Source organism: Limulus polyphemus, unplaced genomic scaffold (assembly GCF_000517525.1).
Source record: "Limulus polyphemus unplaced genomic scaffold, Limulus_polyphemus-2.1.2 Scaffold635, whole genome shotgun sequence".
NCBI classification, from domain to species: Eukaryota; Metazoa; Arthropoda; class Merostomata; order Xiphosura; family Limulidae; genus Limulus; species Limulus polyphemus.
Genome location: NW_013666245.1, coordinates 115,201 through 134,274, shown reverse-complemented (window position 1 = coordinate 134,274; position 19,074 = coordinate 115,201). Strand labels below are relative to the sequence as shown.

The window sequence follows — 19,074 nt, the reverse complement described above, 5'->3', positions numbered from 1 at the left end:
CAAAGCTACACAGGGCTATCTGCACTAGCCGTCCCTAATTTAGCAATGTAAGACTAGATGGAAGGCAGCTAGTCATCACCACCCACCGCCAACTCTTGGGCTATTCTTTTACCAACAAATAGTGGGATTGACCATCACATTATAATGCCCCCACAGCTGAAAGGGCGAGCATGTTTGGTGGGACAGGGATTTGAACCCGCGACTCTCAGATTGCGAGTCGAGTGCCCTAACCACCTGGCCATGTGATATTACTTTATAAATATTTTGTTGTCTGAGTGCATACTGGAGGGATTTACACATTTTGATAAAAAGTTTAGAAAAAGCAACCTTTATACTCATTTATACTTTTTCACTTTAGCCAACTTTTCACCTTTGATGAAGCTGCAAAGGCAAAATGTTGGTTAAAATAAAAAAAGTTCTTTTATAAATATCTGGAATAAAAAGGTCATTTTTTCTAATCTTTATAAATACATATAAAATTGGAAAAATAACTATTAAGATAGCAAAGCATTTTAATAACATCACATAAATCAGATCATATTCAACATGCAACAAGGACTGCCTTAAATGCATACCAAATGTTGGTATTATAATTGATTAAAAATAAAAATGACAACACAGGTCTAAATGAAGTCAGGGACAATGCTAGCTCATTAGAGGAACTAATCAGGAATGTTTTTGGACCCCTTACTCACTCCCTAAATAAATACTAATTGCAATATTTCCACAAACCAAAACTATACAAATACAACACATACTAATACACTAGTAAGATAGTCATTTCTACTCATACACTAACATCACTGCACTGGCATCTTTCTCAAATCATGCACACTGTACTTAGCAACCAATCAGCACTTGAACACTATCCATTTGCATGACTGAGAAGTGTTTTGCAATTTTTAAATGTCCATCCATTACGGAGTGATGCATTTTGGTATCACTATCTTTGAAAATGCCTTTTCATTTCAAACGAGTACACTATTAAAACAGGCAAAAGCCAAAGTTCTGATGAAAAAAAACCTTGAATCAGGGGCTCCCTTAAGCTGCTTGGAGCCCTAAGCAATTGCTAGTCTTTTTATGCCTAGCATTGCCACTGGAAAAGGTTAAAGGGCAAAAAATATATTTTTATATTCATTGTATTTTTAGCTTTAAATTTGGGTAAACTAAGATTTTTTGTTTTGACCATTTGGTGAAGTTTATCTTAAATAACAACATACAGTATGTATCTCTTTTATACCAGATTTCTTTATCACAATATTTTATATTTTGTTATTTTACAAACTTGAATTTTGTTTCCTTAGTTTAAAAGCTCTGAACATATTTTAACAGTGGAGGCTTTTTAGAGTAATAAAATGGACTAGAGAGTAATTTTCAGTACCAATATTTTTGTCAGAAGTTCTATTACATATATATTTTATGATACACGATCAAAATACAGGATAAACAAATAATTACATAAATGGAAGTGATCAGTATCTGCATTTGCAATATGTGTGTTTCATCATAAAAGTGCAGATTTCAGGCTTTTATCCTTACAAATCATTGCTCATTATCAGAGTCCTCAGAACCAGGGTTGCTGTAGCACCCCCACTTTTACATATTTGACTTATATAGCAACTGTAAGTTATATTATTATATTAACTTTCTGGGAGGCATGCCCCCAGACCCTCTAGATTGGGCTGCCTTTGGCAGCATGGGAGCTGCTTTTGGAAGTGCCTTATACTTTCAATCTCTCATTGTAAAATCTGCATGTCTAGCCAAGCAACCCCACTTTGCAACTCCTTCCTACACCACTGATTATTTACCCAGAAAAATACTAGAGTAGTACTGCTATTTATATATTAATTTGAAGCTTTAAAAATGTAATTTATGATTAAAAATATTAAATATTTTTTTATTTTTCGATAATATAATACCTTGCATAAAATATTAAGTTGCTAAAATTGAAAAATTACATGGTACTTAGACACAGATTTTAGGTATAAAAATGTGTTAGGGTTTTATATATGTGGGCTTGGATTCTTTTACAGTAGGTGTCTGTGACTTGTTGGTTATAAATTCAAACAATAGATGGACTGCACACAATCCACTTATTTCAAGATAATATATGCATTCAAAACAAGTCAAACGTATGTACAAAAATTCTTTACATGATAGGATATCACAGTTGTATCTAAAACTTTAAATAAATCTCTTTTCTTGTCAAAAGTCACACAGAATGATTCGATTACTTTAGAATCCAATTAACAAGATGAATTATTTTTCTCTACTCTGTTTCTTACTACACAATCTGCAATAAATTCATTTACATTACCCCCATGGGTTACCACAGTTGTATCCATAACTTTAAATAATTGTCTCCTTTTTGTTAAAGTCCACACATACGGGTTCAATTATTTTAGAACCCAATTGACAAGACAAATAATTTTTCCTATCTCTGTTGTTACAACTGTGAAACACAGTATAGAAATCACCTGTTAAGACTAATCATTCACCCACCAGCTAAAATCACGTTTTCTTTTCATTAACTAACTTTTTTCTATCTTCCTTAACTTGCTGTATCTGCACATAGTAATAACACACAACAGAAAAATCTAGAACTATCTAGCCCTCTAGTAGCAACAATATTACACATAACTAGAAAAATTTGGAAGCTTTGAGTAAGATGAAGTCAACAATATTACTGAAGCTAGTACAACAATCAAATTGCATACACAATGTATGACTAATACCAAGTTATATAACTTGTCACAACCATCACTTTTAAGATAATCAACTGTTAACACTTGTTATGAAAACTAAATAATCATGAAATATTAAATACTAAATAAATCAAATAATAACTCTTAAACAAAACAGTCTTGTATATCCAACAAAATGACTAAAACTTTGAAACTTCTATGTTTTTTCTCCCTAAGAATAGATTTTGTTTTTATTTTTCACTTTTCTTTACTAAGCTATAGGAGTGAATTGTTGTGCAAAGCTATAGGAGTGAATTGTTGTGCAAAGCCACTTATATAACTCATAGGAAAAATGGAGTAGAAACAATTATTTTCTGTATATTTAGCTTAACTATACTTTGTTTCTAATGTTTGTTTTATGCATATATCAAATAAAAAAATAATACAAATGTTTCTTCAAAAACAGTTTTTTATACCCTCTTTTTTGTTTCAAAATATTTATTTCTTTGAAATGAAGTACCACTTCAGTAAGACCTTTTAACTTTAGCTCATGTACATTAGTGGTACAAAGCTAAATACTGATCATCAGAAGCAGCAAATAATAATACAGTTTCACATTAGAATAGATACTGGGAAGAATAAACTTCCACTTACCTTTTTCCGCTGAGCAGGAGGTATAATAAAGTATGTTTTAATATTGTGTTCCCGCAAGTAGATGTTCCTGTCTGCCCCATGACCAAGTTCAACTTCATACTCTCCATGAAGAAAATCTAGTGTAGCTTGGGTGATGTGGACTCTCCTACAAACATCCAAAACTATGTATATTCTCTAATCCCAGTACTTCCTTAGAGAGCACAGTTCATGATAGAACAACCACAAACTTTAATACTTCATTAGGTTGAGTTTTACTCACATAGTGTAGATAGCAAAGTAATGAACAGAGAAATATGGTGTTACTGATACATCTGAAAAACACAATTCCAGACTGATGACTACTTGAAGTTGGTGAAATATGCAAAATATTAGGTGCATCATTGTAGGCCTACTGTAAGATTTAATCATTACAAAATCCTTATAGAAACTATTTAACTGTACGTTCATAATTGAGATGCTCGGATAAACAGCTGCAAATAAGATGAGAATTTAATGACCAGGTTCACCCAAAAATTATATTAAGAAATTTATAAAAAACATTTAATATGTTATGCTTACAGTACCAATACATTTCCCTTTTCACTTCTTATCTAATTTAATTGAATTACTTCAAACGTAAGAAATAACACATGTTGAGGGTAAGTACATGTATCTTTGAATGCTAGTTGTTAGAAGAAACATGTGTATTAAGTACTTAGCATATTTAATTTTTTCTCAATATGTTTGTGTTTTATAAATATTTGTACTTACTTTTAAATATAAAAAGTATATATTGCTAGGAATGCAAAACTAGTAAATGTGAATTGCAAAATGTTTTTTATGTTTGTAATACATTGTAAAATGTTGGATATTTAACTGACATTCACATCAAATGAACTTATTTATAAGATTTTTTGAAAGTTATTATAACATTCATACAAATAATACTATACTTCATTATTAAAAGCATTTTATGAACAACAGCAAAATATTTTTCATGAATTATAGCTAAAAATATATTTTTTCATGAATTGTAGTTGTCTGAGACTATCTGAAAAGTAGTAAACAGTCTTTCTCTTGTTAAGCTCTATATTGTAACACTTGTTTTGATTTTCATTACATTTGTTATATTCTCAGGTATTTAACTTTATACAAACATTATTTATGCAGTAAAAGTAAATGAGCAACTCACTGCTGTATAAACGATAATGTTATAAGGCAAAGATAAAAGACAAGAAAGGTGTTGAAATGAATCTTTATAGAAACTATATAATTATAAACTCGTATTTTAGAAACTCCAATAAAAACAGCATTTCTAGCTTGTGATAATATGAGTAGATATGAAAAATTTTCATTTGCAAGAGTGCATCTTACACACCATGACAGATCAATAAACTCTGACATAAAATAGAACAGTGGATAGTAGAAAACATGAGGCACCCGCAGAAAGGGGCAAGATGGGACATTTCATAAAAAATTGCACGTATTATGATGTGAACTTAATATCTTAGTTAACCTATATATTTTTAGTGATTTTTATTAAAACTGTAAATCTTTGTTTGCACATAAGCATTCATAACACATATTCTTTTAGTTTGTGAACTTACATTGTAAAAGTTGATCTCCTACATACATGTTTTGCCCCCCTTGAAAATATTTCTGTGAGTGCCCGTGGTAGAAAAGTAAATAATTATAAATTATAAAGAAACGTTTGACCAAAACAGTTTATACTTAACAAATACATTTATTTAACACATGTAGACCTATTTTACTGTTACAAGACTATTAAAAATTAACCAGAGTCTCAATGACACAGTAATACTCAGAATCTTCTTTCATTTTACAAGTAGGTATCTATAATTACTTATAGAATCTTGATTAATAATATGGAGCAGTAGATTTCAAAAGAGTAATGTATGTGTGAAAAATCTGCCTTCAAACTTAAATACTGAAATTCATAATACAAAAAGGTTTAAACTTCAAAAACAATTTGTGCAGCATCAATTGTATGCAGGATAATACTTTTCTCTGATGAAAGTACATGGAAGCACAACTCACCCAGGCTCACCACCTGCCTCCATGCTGTTGGCCAATGTTACATCATTGCTCCACACATCATACTGCCACTTGTGCAGGCCCAGAACTCCACAGAGCACCCTTCCAGTATGAATACCTACTCTCATGTTCAATTGTACATCTGTGGTTTCCACTACTGACCTGAAATGTAAGATATCATTAAAGCAAAATGTAAAAACATAGAACTAATACTACTATGAAGTTAAAACGATAATGATTCATCGAACATATAACTATGTTCTAGAAGTAAATATTATCATTGATACAACTCCACTTCTAAGTTCGTCACTGCCATAAGCAGTTCAAAATATCTATCTATACCATCATTTTGATCATTACAGAAATTGTCATCCATTTTCTACCTTCAGATTCTAATACAGAATGTTTTGAAATTTCTTACTTATGCAGGTGTATGTGCACTTTTACGTAACACATGGTCAAGAAAGTTGTTAATTTACAACTGCTCTATCTACCTATTGTTCTGTTTCATTCTCCCAGAGATAACATCTGGTCTGTTCATGAAAGGGAAATAGCTGTAAAGCAGACAGCAGTTTTCTGCAACAGTAGATCAGGTAATAGCTCGAAGTAACCCATTCTCTTATTTTTAAATGGCACTGAGCAGTCATGTGAGTTGTACTAGTCACTCTGGGTAAGTCTGATGTTACTGTTTTAACTAAGCAATATAAGATTTAATTAGCTTGAGACAAGACCTCAACCAAGATATTCTGGAAAGAAAGTAGTCTATGTCCAGTAAAAGTGCCCTTCTAACATTTCAAGCATTTAAACACATTGTGTATGTGTTTGGATAAAGATTCTTCATTATATTTGTGTACAATTGTGTCCACTCTATATTTCTTTCTCACAAACTCGTTTAATCAGAGGACTCAGAATTACTTTGTAATTAATATGTTGGTAGAATCTCCTGTTATTCAGTGAACTTATTTTGTCACTCTAAGGGAAATCAGGTTGACCTGAAAATACCACATCCACATAAAAACACTTTTCCTTCTACAAATTCAACTACAATACTATCACTACAAGAATATCACAACATTTTTTTTACAAAACAAAATAGCAATTTTAGGATAAGAGAAAGTTTTTAAAAAGCATGCTGATGTAATCATTCTTAAACTCTTTACATTTAACAAATGTTTCCAAACTGCTTTCTTTTTCTTGGTATTTTACATACTGCTTAAGTATAAAACTATAGTTATAAAGTGGTAGATTCAAAGTTAAATAATATCTCCAGTAGATTAAGCTTTAAGTTTCTTAATGTTCAGATCAATATATTTTAACTTTCTTGAAAGGGGGCCAAAGGCTGCCTGGAAGTGGTTCACATGTTTTAACCACTCACACCACTGTACAGTAGTGTATTATCTGTCAGTCAGTCAGTAAACACTAAATGACGTCACACAAGGGAGGCTTAATGTTGTAATTTGTACTGTCGCAACATCAGTAAAACATGCACATGCCATCAATCACGAGGAGAATTATGCACTCTGTAGGCTACAACACAGCAAGACATATGAACTTCAAAAGCAAGAAATACAAATATTTGTTACTCTTAATTTTGGTCTTATTCACTCTTGAAATATACCGCTTTCAGGGACCACATACAAATACATGTAGTTTACAGCTAAGTAAGAGACTTTAACACCTCTTCAAAAGATACATTTGAAAACAAAATTCTATTAAATGTACAAAAAGATGCTTCTATGCTTTCTAAGACACTGCAATTAACACAAATGATAATAAAAATTAAATCTTCAAAGACTGGAAAAATCAAATAAACCCTTCATGTTTACAGTTCACTGAATTGTCAATAGATGAGCTGGATTTTATGACCAGATTTTATTTGGTATAAACTACAAGTTTTTGCCATCTTCAAATGTTTTCTTGTTGTTATTGATAACATCCCCACACAGTTTTCTCAGCAATTACTTACTGATTTTAATTGTCTGTCCCATTATATAAGAATATCACTGATTACCAGGTGTACATAATGGCTGTCATGTAATGATTTTTTTAATTGTCTATATTATTTAACTACAACTCAGAGAACTGTACTTGAAACCAACAGATACAGTGAGCAATACTGCTATTGGTAAATTTCTATGTCATTAATCTACTCAGATCAAAAATGGCAAGCAATTATGGTGGCATTATGGAAATAAATGGTTACGAATAACAAAATATCCTATGTTACATTTGATTTATTCAATCTTATTGTTGCAACTGATGCTGCAAAATTTTTATACTTTGGAGACTAATTATTTAAATTTACTTGAACAACACAAAAGAAGTGTTGACATTCACTGCAGAAAGAGGTTTTGTTATAGCTACCAGTCTATCTATGACTTAATTTATCCCCCAGGTAATTTATTTGTAAAGATCAGAGCAGAGGCATCACTAGGCACTGGCACAAGTGACCCATGGTCCCCAGTTAGTGTCTTGAAAAATCTTGAAATGATCAATATCATACTGAAATGCTGAAAATTCCCATGCCTATGAGCAGGAGCCTCAACCTTTTTAGCCCCTAGCAACGCCTCTGGATCAGAGCCTCATAAAGGTTATACTTTGTAGATTTTAATTACCTACTACTGCCATACACTTTTCTTGAAATTTTATACAGTAAAAACAAACTATATATCTGTAGTTAATGCTTTATTCAAAAAACAGTAAAATAAACTTAACTCTGGTGACATTAAAATGTGAACTAGTTGTATCTAATAAATTGGCTCCGAGTTCTCAAAGGAAAAACCTAAAAACTAATGTTAAACAAAACAATATCTATTGTGTAAATTATATATATATATATATAGTAGAAATGTCTGATATGAGTATTAAAAACTTTTATTTAAAACACAAAACAAGTGACAACATTTTGACCTCCTTAGGTCATCATCAGGTTAGGAATGACATTTGAAAATGTGACAATGATTGATCAAGTGTTCCTTGGTGCTGGTTCAATGTGGATTTAAGTACTTGTAGTGGAAGATCTTTAGTTTTTCACCTTCCAATACAACAACTTAAACCCACATTGAACCAGCACCCTGGAACACTTCTATATGTATACTAATTATTTCCATAAATGTTAACTATATATATAATAGATTAAATATATACAACACCCCTACAATCTTATACCTATTATAACTGTCATCCCCATGACACACGATCGATAACAGTCACTTTTTCAAACGTCATATCCAACCTAAGGATGACCTAAGAAGGTTGAAACATTGTTACTTGTTTTGTGTTTTAAATATCCATATCAGCCATCTATACTACACATATATACTTCAAGCGGGTTCCTCATTATCATGAAATATTATCTAGTCAGAAACACATATGCTTTTCAAATATCCTAGTGAATAAATGTTGCTAAGTTTGCAAGAAACAGAGCACATTACATACTTATGAAAATGGAAATCACCCACTGATGTGAAACCAACAGAAACAGTTTCAATTAGATTACATTAAGAATTTCCTAAAATGATGAACTGACTAACAAAAATAACATAATTTTGAATATAGGACACTGAAGAGTTAGAATACATTTTACAAAATAAAATATATATATTTAAATAGCTGTTATTGCTGAACCATAAGCTCAAGTTACAATGAAAGATATTGTAGAAATAAGTTATATTTACGCAATAGCATCTATCATGTCCAAACCCATCTCCACAGCACAACGAGCATGATCCGCACAAGCTTCTGGAAGTCCACTAACACAATAATAACAGTCTCCAAGAATTTTGATCCGAAGACAATTATTATCCTGAAATGCAAATAATAGAAAAAAAGCATAATCCTTCTCTTCTTCTACACATATTGTCTCATTTAATGATGAAAAGTTATTTAATTGCCAACTGATGCTGAAACAAAATGATTTTGTTGCAGTGTTAAACATTTGACACATTTACAACATCGTCTAACACTCAGAAGTGTGATCAATCTTTGGTAAAACTATTTAATGCATTTGTTCATTTAAAATCTTCATATATTCTGTAGAACATATCATACTGTAAATATGTCTATATTTACTGAAATTAAAATCAATAATTTGCAATATATCTAAGAATTTGATTTCTATTAGCAATTATAGACTCTACTCACAGTATAATGTCAATTGACAATAACCATTAAGTCACAAATAGATCAACCTTGGATACTGTGCTACAAACCAGAGTGTTTTAGTGTTTAAATATAACAGCTTATCTAAAGTTAGTTTCCAAAAGACAGCTGGAGCTGAACCAAAATGCTTAGCCACCAATCTTTAAATTACAGTAACAACATTGGTAAGTTTATTTCTGGTTATGTTTATCTAAGAATACAAACAAACCACTTCAATGTGTTTAGAGTTTATAGGAGTCTTTACAAAGAACACATGCTGAGTTAATATAAATAAAGCTGCTGATTCATGCAGCCAAATCAAAATAGAAAGTACTGGACAGATGAGGGCATTAACCTAGGTAATTCAGCATAAGCAGGCAAATTACTGGTTCAAATGTTGTTTAAAAAGAAAAGAAAAATAAAGCGTTTTTCTGTTGTTAATTGTCAACAAATTAAGTTACTACTTTATCATTTACTGATTAATACAAGATTTTTTTTATTTATCATTTATTCATCCATACAAGTCTTTTTCATAACTATTAAATTTTAAGAATTGTAACAGCAAATTATCTAATGAGCTGGGTTATAGTAATTTTTTAAAGTGACATAAAATATGAATCTCTAAATTACAAATTAATGTTTTCACTTCCATATTTAAGAAAACATATGCATGATAAATTTTCAGAAAAATGCAAAATTAATGAATCATAGAACTAAACATAATACATTCAAGCTATTTATGTGATAGAATATGCCAGCTTATTTATGTTTATCATCAATACTTACATTTGCTAATTGGTCAAACCTTCCAAACAACTCATTCAACAATCTAACTAGTTCCTGAGCAGTACACTGAGAGGCCAACACTGTGAATCCAACAATATCAGCAAAAAGAATACTGGAAAATATACATACTTATAAATATTCTTAATTATACTTCAAACTGCTGAATAACTGTTTCAACTGTTTAAATATTAAAATAAAAATATATAGTAGTGATCCTTGGTTCTTAAAGTTAAATAGTAGGTTGGGGCAGGAAGTAAGGGAATAGTAAAGTTAAGGAGGTTCTTGAAGGATAATACTGGTTTACTAAGGTACAAAACAGTAGGTTTAGTTAAGGCTAAAAATTATGCTCTTTGGCTGCAGTGGATAACAATATCAAATAGCTTTAAATCTCTAATTGTTATCAAAAGATAAAACGGGGAAAATCACGAAATATTTGTAGTGTGATTTTCATGTTAAGATTAAAAATAGTTTTTTCAAATTTCATTTGTGTAATCTTTCTTCCTATCAAAAATCTCAAATGTCATTTGCGTACTCTCTAAAACCTCCTAAATATATTTCAAACGTTTTTGTTTTTTCAGTAAAACTTTATATTTTATCCGTTATTTTAGCTTTAAATCTCTGATTCTTATCAAAGGATAAAAAGGGGGAAATCATGAAATATTTGTATTGTGGTATTCTCAAATTATAAAAGCATAAATAGATTCTTTTGTAGTGGAGCACACAGAAAAAGTATACCAGTATTTCTAATATAACTAATTAGTATAACTAATCTAACCTAGCACAAAAAAGGTTTTGAGATCTATTTACAAAAATTCTGATTTCTGGAATAGGAAGGTTACTGTCATTTTGTAAAAAAAACTTTAGTGAACCTTCATTTAGAGTAAGGTGTTCAGTTTAAATCTTCTTATTGTAGAAAATATACTGATTTTCTCAACAAAGTTCAAAGATGGGGAAAACAATGGTTTCTGGTTTGAAACATTTAGTTTACAAAAAAGAGGCTAATAAATTTGAACTTGTTTGGGACGAACAATACTGAGGAAGGGGCAGTGTTAAGACAGCGGAAGTCGAGTGACGCTGGGAGCATGCGCGCTGGTGTTTCTAGAATTATCGGAGAACATCGCGAATGTCCGAGTGTTTGCTAGACGCTCTCTTTTTTTAGTATATAAGCCTGGCGAGAAAAACCAGCGCAACTGCATAGATAGAAAGATCGAAGAGATACATTGAGAGATAGAGATAATTGAGTCAAGCATACAGTAGGCACCCTAAGTAAAGTGTGTGAATCACTGTGAGTTATAGCGTGTATTATAAAGATTGTTAAGTTTAAAGTGACTGTGGACATTCTGTATATTACTAAAAGTTGTATCGGGAAAGAATAAACTGGTTTAATCAATAAAAGACTTGTATCGCTGAAGTTCCTCGGAAATAATTTCTACCGGAAATTAACAAACAGACAAATACACAACAGGAGGTTTGTTTGTACATTAGAAGAATAAAAGTTGGGAATAAAATCCTAAATATTACTGGCACTGGGTATAAATTATTGCAGCCCAGATCCAAGTTGGTTATTAGAGCTATTTTTTTTCCCCGTTAGAATTGTTAATGTAAAAATTATTTGTCATATGAATGATGTGCATAAGGCCTGTGTATTCTCGAATAGAGGACTTAATTAACCTTTCTTCGAAAATGATAAATATATTATAAAATAATAAAATCATTTAAAGTTAATCAAATAATGAAGCTTAGTCACAATATAAAAAATAAAACAATAAATATTTTAAGTCTACATATTGTTATTAATCTTAGTTAAAAATCGATTAAAAATTCGTGCAAGAACGTGATCAACGAAATCAATTCGATTTTTTCTGCGCCCCCTTAGGACAAGAGTCCCTAGGCCAGCCCATTGGATAATCACATTATGGAGTGACACTTTGTTAATATTCTCGTTTTCATAAACATGTGTCAATGTGTCAATAATAGTATTATAATATTATAGCAATAAATCTTTTGTTATTAAAAAAAGAACAGTAAATATAACTGCACATGAAACGGCATGATTTGCTTACAAATAACTGCTAACGTTGAGTTATAGCCTTATTTGAACATCTAAATGCCATTATTGAGTGTTTCACAGCTTGTGAGACTCCCGGTATCGTTGAAAAGTGTTACTAAAGTGAAAACTGGGAACTAGCTAAAGAGCCAAAGTGTTCATCTTTCTTCTTTTCCCACGCTAGTCAAAATATGTGTGATGTTTTCGCAATGGCTTTAGTACAACACAAAAGCATTTTAAGAGCAGTTGGGATCATGCTATCATTAAGCACAGTAGTGCTTAGTATAAGCAAAGAAAAAAATCATAATTTTAGTATAGACGATGTTATCATTACCACTTGAAGTTAGCTTTCTTACAGAAATCTTTTGTTCCTTTAAAAACCTTAAGTACAGAGTGAAACAGGGATTACAAGCCAACAATAGATGAATATTAGATTACTGTAACATAGGCAACACTCAATGCTTTGTAAACTATACAATTGTTATCTTCAGGGAGCCAACCCTTATAATATGTATGAAGTGAGGGAGTAAAAAAAATCAATACACATAATATTAAAGTTAATCACACACATTCGTAGAATAAACTAGCTTTCATTCAGGTGAAAAAAACGTCACAAAACAAGTAATAAAAAACATATTGAAAGTATAAAATGATGTACGGCTGGCAGTGCCAAAAAGAATGTAAACATGAATATGGGGACGGTACAGCTATAAATTTTTTTCACATGTTCTTTCGTTATTGTTAGTTTCTCGACATTAAATCCGAAGAAGTGAAGAACCAATGATGATTAATAATCTATTATAATCTAATAATCTCGCCAACTGTATGATATAATATCAATATCTGAAGTCATTCTACAAACGCAATGAAGAAACTGACAAAACTGATATGATATTAACAATATATATTGCCATTGAATTATTAAAATAAAACAAATGTTCACTTATCAACTTACGTCAATGAAATTGTTTGGAAGAAAAAAAAGAGAGGAAACAAGTAATATTTTTTAAAATAAAGTATGATGTAGGGCCGGCAATGCCAAAAACTCACAACTGGATTCTATATCGTGAAACTCAGCCATTAAGACACAATCATTAAATTCAAACTTCTTAACAATACGGACCCGGACTGCAAATCGTTCATAAACTAAGGCGAGTAATGCACGAAGCTTAGTCATACATCACTCCTGACCACAATTACATCATTTACCGTTATAAATATACATAGATATTTTTTTACCCAAACATTAAATTGATGGTTTGATTCGGCACCATGCAATGAATCGAAACTTGTCTGACATATGTGAAACATAATTGTTCTTGTTGGATAGCCTCTTGATCAGCTAAGGACTGCAGTTTCGAGCTACTTTAGTTTCCATCAACCTTGATAGGTCGTTGATGAAAAATATTATCCAACAGAACTTTATGCTCAAATTAGGTTTCAGAAACCACTGGTGCGTATTAGATTATTTTCCATCACTCATCAAGCTGGACTAATCAAGACATGATTCAAGATGAGTAAATACATTTGTTAGACAAATATGTTTCGATTAGTCGTGTGTAATTACTTAAAGCACTCATTATATAAACATACATGTTTCATGTTTAAAACATTAAACGACAGAGCAAACATAATTATTCTAACTCACGAATGGCGTGAGTTAATGTGCTGTACATCTAACTAGTGACACCAGAACGAAAAACAATATTTCGCGATATCAGTAAGAGAAAATGTCTTGGGGAAGAAATATAATAAATCAACACTCCATTACAAGTTGGCCCGGCATGGCCAGGTGGTTAGGGCGCTCGACTTGCAATCTGAGGGAAGCAATTTTTCATGTTGGCCTGGTTCGAATCCCCATCCCAGCTACACGAGGGCTATTTGCGCTAGCCGTCCCTAATTCAACAGTGTAATACTAGAGGGAAGGCAGCTGGTCATCACCACCCACTGCCAACTCTTGGGCTACTCTTTTACCAACGAATAGTGGGATTGACTGTCACTTATAACGTCTCCACGGCTGAAAGGGCAAGTATGTTTGGTTTGCGCGAAATTCAAAACAAACCAAACCATTACAAGTTCGAATCTTTCTGCGTTTTTTATAAATTCTATACACCAGGGAACTTCTTAAACCAAAGTAAAATGTAGAATATTAGTATCTCATAAGAGATGAACCTCAAGTGGTAAAAGCAAAGCGCAAAATAGTTTTGCCATGTTTCTTTCTCCAAAGTGCCTGAATGTACGGACACATATAAACCACATAAAAGATCTTGCACCACAGATATAAAGACGCTTATTACACAGGAGGACTGAAAAAGGTTGTGGCTAAAGAGTGTGGCAGGACCATAATTCATAGCAAATGAATAATACTTGCTTAAAATGTGCCACTGTTAGAAAGACTGAAAGAAGATTAAAGGATTGAGAATTACACTGTATGACTAAGACAGTAGATGCAATATAACTGAAGATATATTGAAGTAAACACTAAGGAAAAACGTGAAATATCTGATGCAAGAACAAAGAAATATTTCCAATGATGGTAAAAAACAATAATGAAAGATGCTTGGTGCGAGTAAGAAGAGTTATTACTGTTCGAACAATAAAAATGCAAATATTATAAAGAAATGTTTTTTGAAATAGTGGAAACAAAATAATCTTGCTTATATGGTATCACAACTGGTAGAAAATAATTCTTACGGCTACACACACACACACACACACGACAAAAAAAACAGTTTCTACAAAAATAGGTTAACACTTAGGAATGGTTATTGAAACACTGGAAAGTTAAATAGAAGTTGATTGTAACACGGAGCAGAACAGGATGATGAATAAATATGCTGACCAGAATAAAGTGCAGTTGTATAACGAAACAGTAAATCAAATGAAATATGCTATTTATTGGAACAGCAATACAATAGAACAGATATTTACTAACGCTATGAGCCATCAGTTGGAATATAGTTGATTGTTACAATAACGTTCAGGAGAACAGTAAAACTTTTAGGTATAGATATCGTGAGAAGCAGACAGCAAAAGAAACTATTTGCTGGGACAATATGTAGAGAAACAATGGAACACGAAATACAACTGTTTACGGAAGAATGACACAAACCAGGAGATTATATTTTCTGGAGTGATGTGAAGCATAAAGTGTCATATATATCGTGATAACAGGTAAAGATGTTGATTGCAACCACAAAATAATAAAGACGTACGTGTACTTACTCCCAAAATAAAGCACGCAATGAAATGATAATTGCAAAGGTAAAATTCAATAGCACAATAAAAACTAATGACAAATGTTTAATAAAAGATGAGACAATGAATATTTTTCGATAGTTCGACAACAATAAAATATTTTTAAATAAAAAACAACAACAATAATTTGTGCTTTCTAGAAGAATGAGATAAAAGTTATTGTATTAATATTCTTCGGTGAGACAGCGGTAAGTCTACGGATTTACAACACTAAAATCAGGGGTTCGATTCACCTCAGTAGACACAGCAGATAACCTGATGTGGCTTTGCTATGAAACACACACACATTAAGGATATCAAAAGAGATGTCTCCTGCACATGCGTAGCGCAGAATGTGTGGACACTCCTGAGAATTTCCCCATCGGGCTTCCTTCATATACAATTTATTATAGCGCTATGGGCTCCTAATTAGGGTAGGCCCTCTCACAGCGCCGGATCTGCGGGAGCAATTGCTACGGCCCTGGTCAACTAGATAAATGATATAACAATGAAGTTCATTATTCGTACAACGGAATAATTAAGACAAGGAAAATAGCGTTCATTGGCTAGTTTTAGAAATGATTTAGAAAATCATGAAATATAATTACTGATACGATGGTTTGTAAAAAAAGAAACATGTATCTTATGAAAAAGGTAATGAAAATGTATATTAAAATAAGTCATCGAGAAGAAAAAAGGTTATTATTTAGTCTTATGATTTCAATGATACTCTTGATGCAATGTGTAAACTGGAAAAAGAGATGCCTACTGTGTCGTTATATCATCAAAATAAAAGAGATATTGTGTGAATAAAGAAGATTTGTTTGTTTAATTTGACGCAAAGCTACTTGAAGGCTATCTGCGTTAGCCGTCCCTAATTTCAAAGTCATAAAGGGAAAGCATCTAGTCAACACTACCCACCATCAACCTTTAGGCTGCTCTTTACCAAGAAAAGTGTGATCGATCGTCACATTATAACGCTCCCAAGCATGAAAGGGTGAACATGTTCGGCGAGGGGTTCCAAAACCGGCAACCCGTAGACTGCGAGTCGAGCGCCCTAACCATCAGATCATATCAGGCCAAAGGTAGAAGAGAACAGTGAAATATATTTATTTGATCACTGAAAAAACAAGAGGTATTTATTAGTACGCTCCGTCAAAAAACTGAACTATGGAATTTTAACCCAATATGCTACTACATCTCTGAAAAACTGTAAAAAGAATGTTGCTACAAGTGAAAATAAAATGAAATAAAAACATTTAGAGATATTACTATTATTTGCACCACAATACTGAACGAAGTCATATCACTTTTTCCTCAAAAGGGGACTGAATGCCGCCTGGAGGGGTCACCTGTTTTAACCACTCCCACCATTATATAATAGTGTGTTGTCTGTCAGCCAGTCAGTAGACTCTAAAATGGCGTCACCTAAGGGACACTTAACGTTGCAATTTCTATTGTCGTGACGTCAGTAAAACATCCGCATGCCATAAATAACGAGAAGAATTATGCACTTTGTCAGCTACAACACAGCATGACATACGAACTTCAAAAGCAAAAAATATAAATACTTGTTACTCTTAATTTTGGCTATAGTTACTCTTGAAACAACACTTTTGGGGACCCTGCGGAACTACATCTAGTCAATAAAACGCGTCCTCTTTGATATATGAAACAAATCACAATATTTATAAACACTGTAAATAACCTTCTGACACAATTTTTGTTTTGAAAAAAAATACCGAGTTCATTTATGACCGTATGACATTTGGCACAACACGTGGTACAACAACTTATACGTCTACTCAAGTACAAGTAGCCGCCAGTCATTTCATCTGAAGTAACCGGACAGGCTCGTGATGGTGAGTCATACTATGAAAAAGCCAGGAAGCTAATGCACGACACACTTTTAACTTTTTTCTTCTTTGTTTGTTTGTTACAGTTTATAATTAAATCGAATCCTTAATACGTCCATTTATATATGCTGTTTTTTGAAACAAGGAGGGAGGGAATTGGACAAAGAAGTGGACATAACATGGTTATAATTTTCGTTTCTCAAAGGCATAAAGAACAACAACATCAGAACGACAGAATTGAATATATGGCTGAATACCCAATTTCGTTTACTGACAACAAGAGAAAGCAAAGGTATAATATAAATAGTACCTACGTATAGACAGTTAAAGATGAATTATCAAATGTGTTACCCATAACACATGACCATCTTAAACAGTGTTAAAAATATAGAATGTTTACACTAAAGTTCTATAGGTTATGGCCTGGACATTGACAGAGGGCGACAGTCTGATTGGTTTATTTGTTTGTTTTGAATTTCGCGCAAAGCTACACGAGGGCTACCTGCGCTAGCCGTCCCTAATTTAGCAGTGTAAGACTAGATGAAAGGAAGCTAGTCATCACTACCCACCGCCAACTCTTGGGCTACTCTTTTACCAACGAATAGTAGGATTGACCGTCACATTATAACGCCCCACGGCTGAGAGGGCGAGCATGTTTGGCGTGACGGGGATTCGAACCCGCGACCCTCAGATTGCGATTCGAGTGCCCTAACCACCTGGCCATGCCAGGCCTTAGACTGATTGGATGGAGCCAACGTATACTAGCTAAGCGACCATTGCTAGCTATTACAATTGCGGTATGTTAGCATACCAGGTGTTTTCTACCTTCTTACTTTAATGCCAAGCCCCCAGTTATACAGCAAATCTACCTAATTTATTCTTTCTAGAAATCAACTCACCTGAAAATACAACACAATGAAAATATATACTACAGGTGACATATTGAATTATCTGCTTAATTCAACAGCAGCAGTTTTCAACGATTTCTATGGCATTTTATTCTACTGTAACAAGTCCAACATGAGTCGATTAAAAATTTCCTGTAATGACTCCGAATGTCGTAACTGATGCTGAAAAAGTATCCATGAAATAAATGATATACGAAATTTAATCAAGAAAAATGTCGTTAAGTTTTCCGATAGGAATTCACAAATATCAACATATATATTCAAATAAAGCAAGTTTCATATGATGTGTCAATTTCAAAGGTAACAAATTATTTTACGATTTTTGTTTGTTTTAACGTAAATCTACACAATAGGCCATCTGCACTCTTTCCACCACGGGGAATCGAACTCCGAATTATAGCTTTGTAAGTCCGTAAATTTACCGCTGACCCACGTGGGGACACGACAAGCTCTTTAGTGCCACTTCTCGTATGCTGTCAACTTAATTGAGAATTTATGACTTATGTCATAGCTAAAATATCTCCCAATTTCTGTCGCAGTCCAAATTTTGAAACTATTAATGGATTTTAGCTTGAAGGTATTTCAAATAAAACTGAAATTTTGATTGCATCATGGATTGAGTATTTATGATAATTTGTTGAAGATTCGCCTGTCTATTTAACAGTGTTGTTACGACAGCGGAAGTCATGTGACTCTGGTAACATGTAATGAGTTCTAGAAAGATCGGG

The 19,074-nt window shown here is 32.5% G+C and overlaps 1 protein-coding gene across 1 annotated transcript in view; it reads right to left on the bottom strand.

Annotated features, from left to right (window-relative positions):
* The window catches only part of LOC106459597 (Ca(2+)/calmodulin-responsive adenylate cyclase-like), a 74,402-nt gene that overhangs the window by 38,753 nt on the left and 16,575 nt on the right, over positions 1-19,074 (bottom strand). The window contains exons 2-5 of the mRNA XM_022386118.1: positions 10,299-10,410; positions 9,050-9,177; positions 5,376-5,534; positions 3,339-3,483 (exon numbers count right to left, since the gene is read on the bottom strand). Coding sequence (XP_022241826.1) covers positions 3,339-3,483; positions 5,376-5,534; positions 9,050-9,177; positions 10,299-10,410 — 544 coding nt within the window. The remainder of the gene's footprint in view (positions 1-3,338; positions 3,484-5,375; positions 5,535-9,049; positions 9,178-10,298; positions 10,411-19,074) is intronic.